This window comes from Penaeus monodon, chromosome 21 (assembly GCF_015228065.2).
Source record: "Penaeus monodon isolate SGIC_2016 chromosome 21, NSTDA_Pmon_1, whole genome shotgun sequence".
Lineage (NCBI taxonomy): Eukaryota > Metazoa > Arthropoda > Malacostraca > Decapoda > Penaeidae > Penaeus > Penaeus monodon.
In genome coordinates, this window is record NC_051406.1 from 18,730,505 (window position 1) to 18,730,917 (window position 413).

General features: G+C 42.4%; 1 protein-coding gene across 3 annotated transcripts in view; it reads left to right on the plus strand.

The window, feature by feature from the left end:
* LOC119586287 overlaps positions 1–413 on the plus strand; it is a gene marked incomplete at its 3' end in the record, with an annotated part of 15,449 nt that extends 15,036 nt beyond the window's left edge. For all 3 annotated transcript variants that reach the window (XM_037934993.1, XM_037934994.1, XM_037934995.1), the window contains 1 exon segment: positions 293–413. In XM_037934993.1, coding sequence (XP_037790921.1) covers positions 293–413 — 121 coding nt within the window.

The following is a 413-nucleotide window of genomic DNA, read 5'->3' on the forward strand; positions in this document are numbered from 1 at the left end:
ATTTTTCTTTGTAATTAGCTCTTCTACCTTCTTTACACTATATTGTAATTTTTTTTTTCACCCTTCTTTACTTTTAGCCTGTATTTGCAAATATGTATAAAACCTTTATCATTATCATTTGTTTTTTTATATTTGAATGTTGCTCACGTATCGAAAATGTTCTTCTTTTGTGAATAGGTACTCTTTAAGAAAGCTTTTGAGGGAATTGTTGAATGAGGAATCAACTACATGTCGCCATATTTGGCAAAACAAGGTGACGCGTATCTTCACGGCCTTTGCTTTGATTTCGCAGGTCTGGTGCCGCTGCCCTTCGAGGTGCAAACGGACGAGGAAGGCCAGCGCTACCCTGCCCTCAACGTCCGCCAGGGCAGCCTTGACGACGAGTCTCCGTGGCCGGAGAAGGAGGTGGCGGA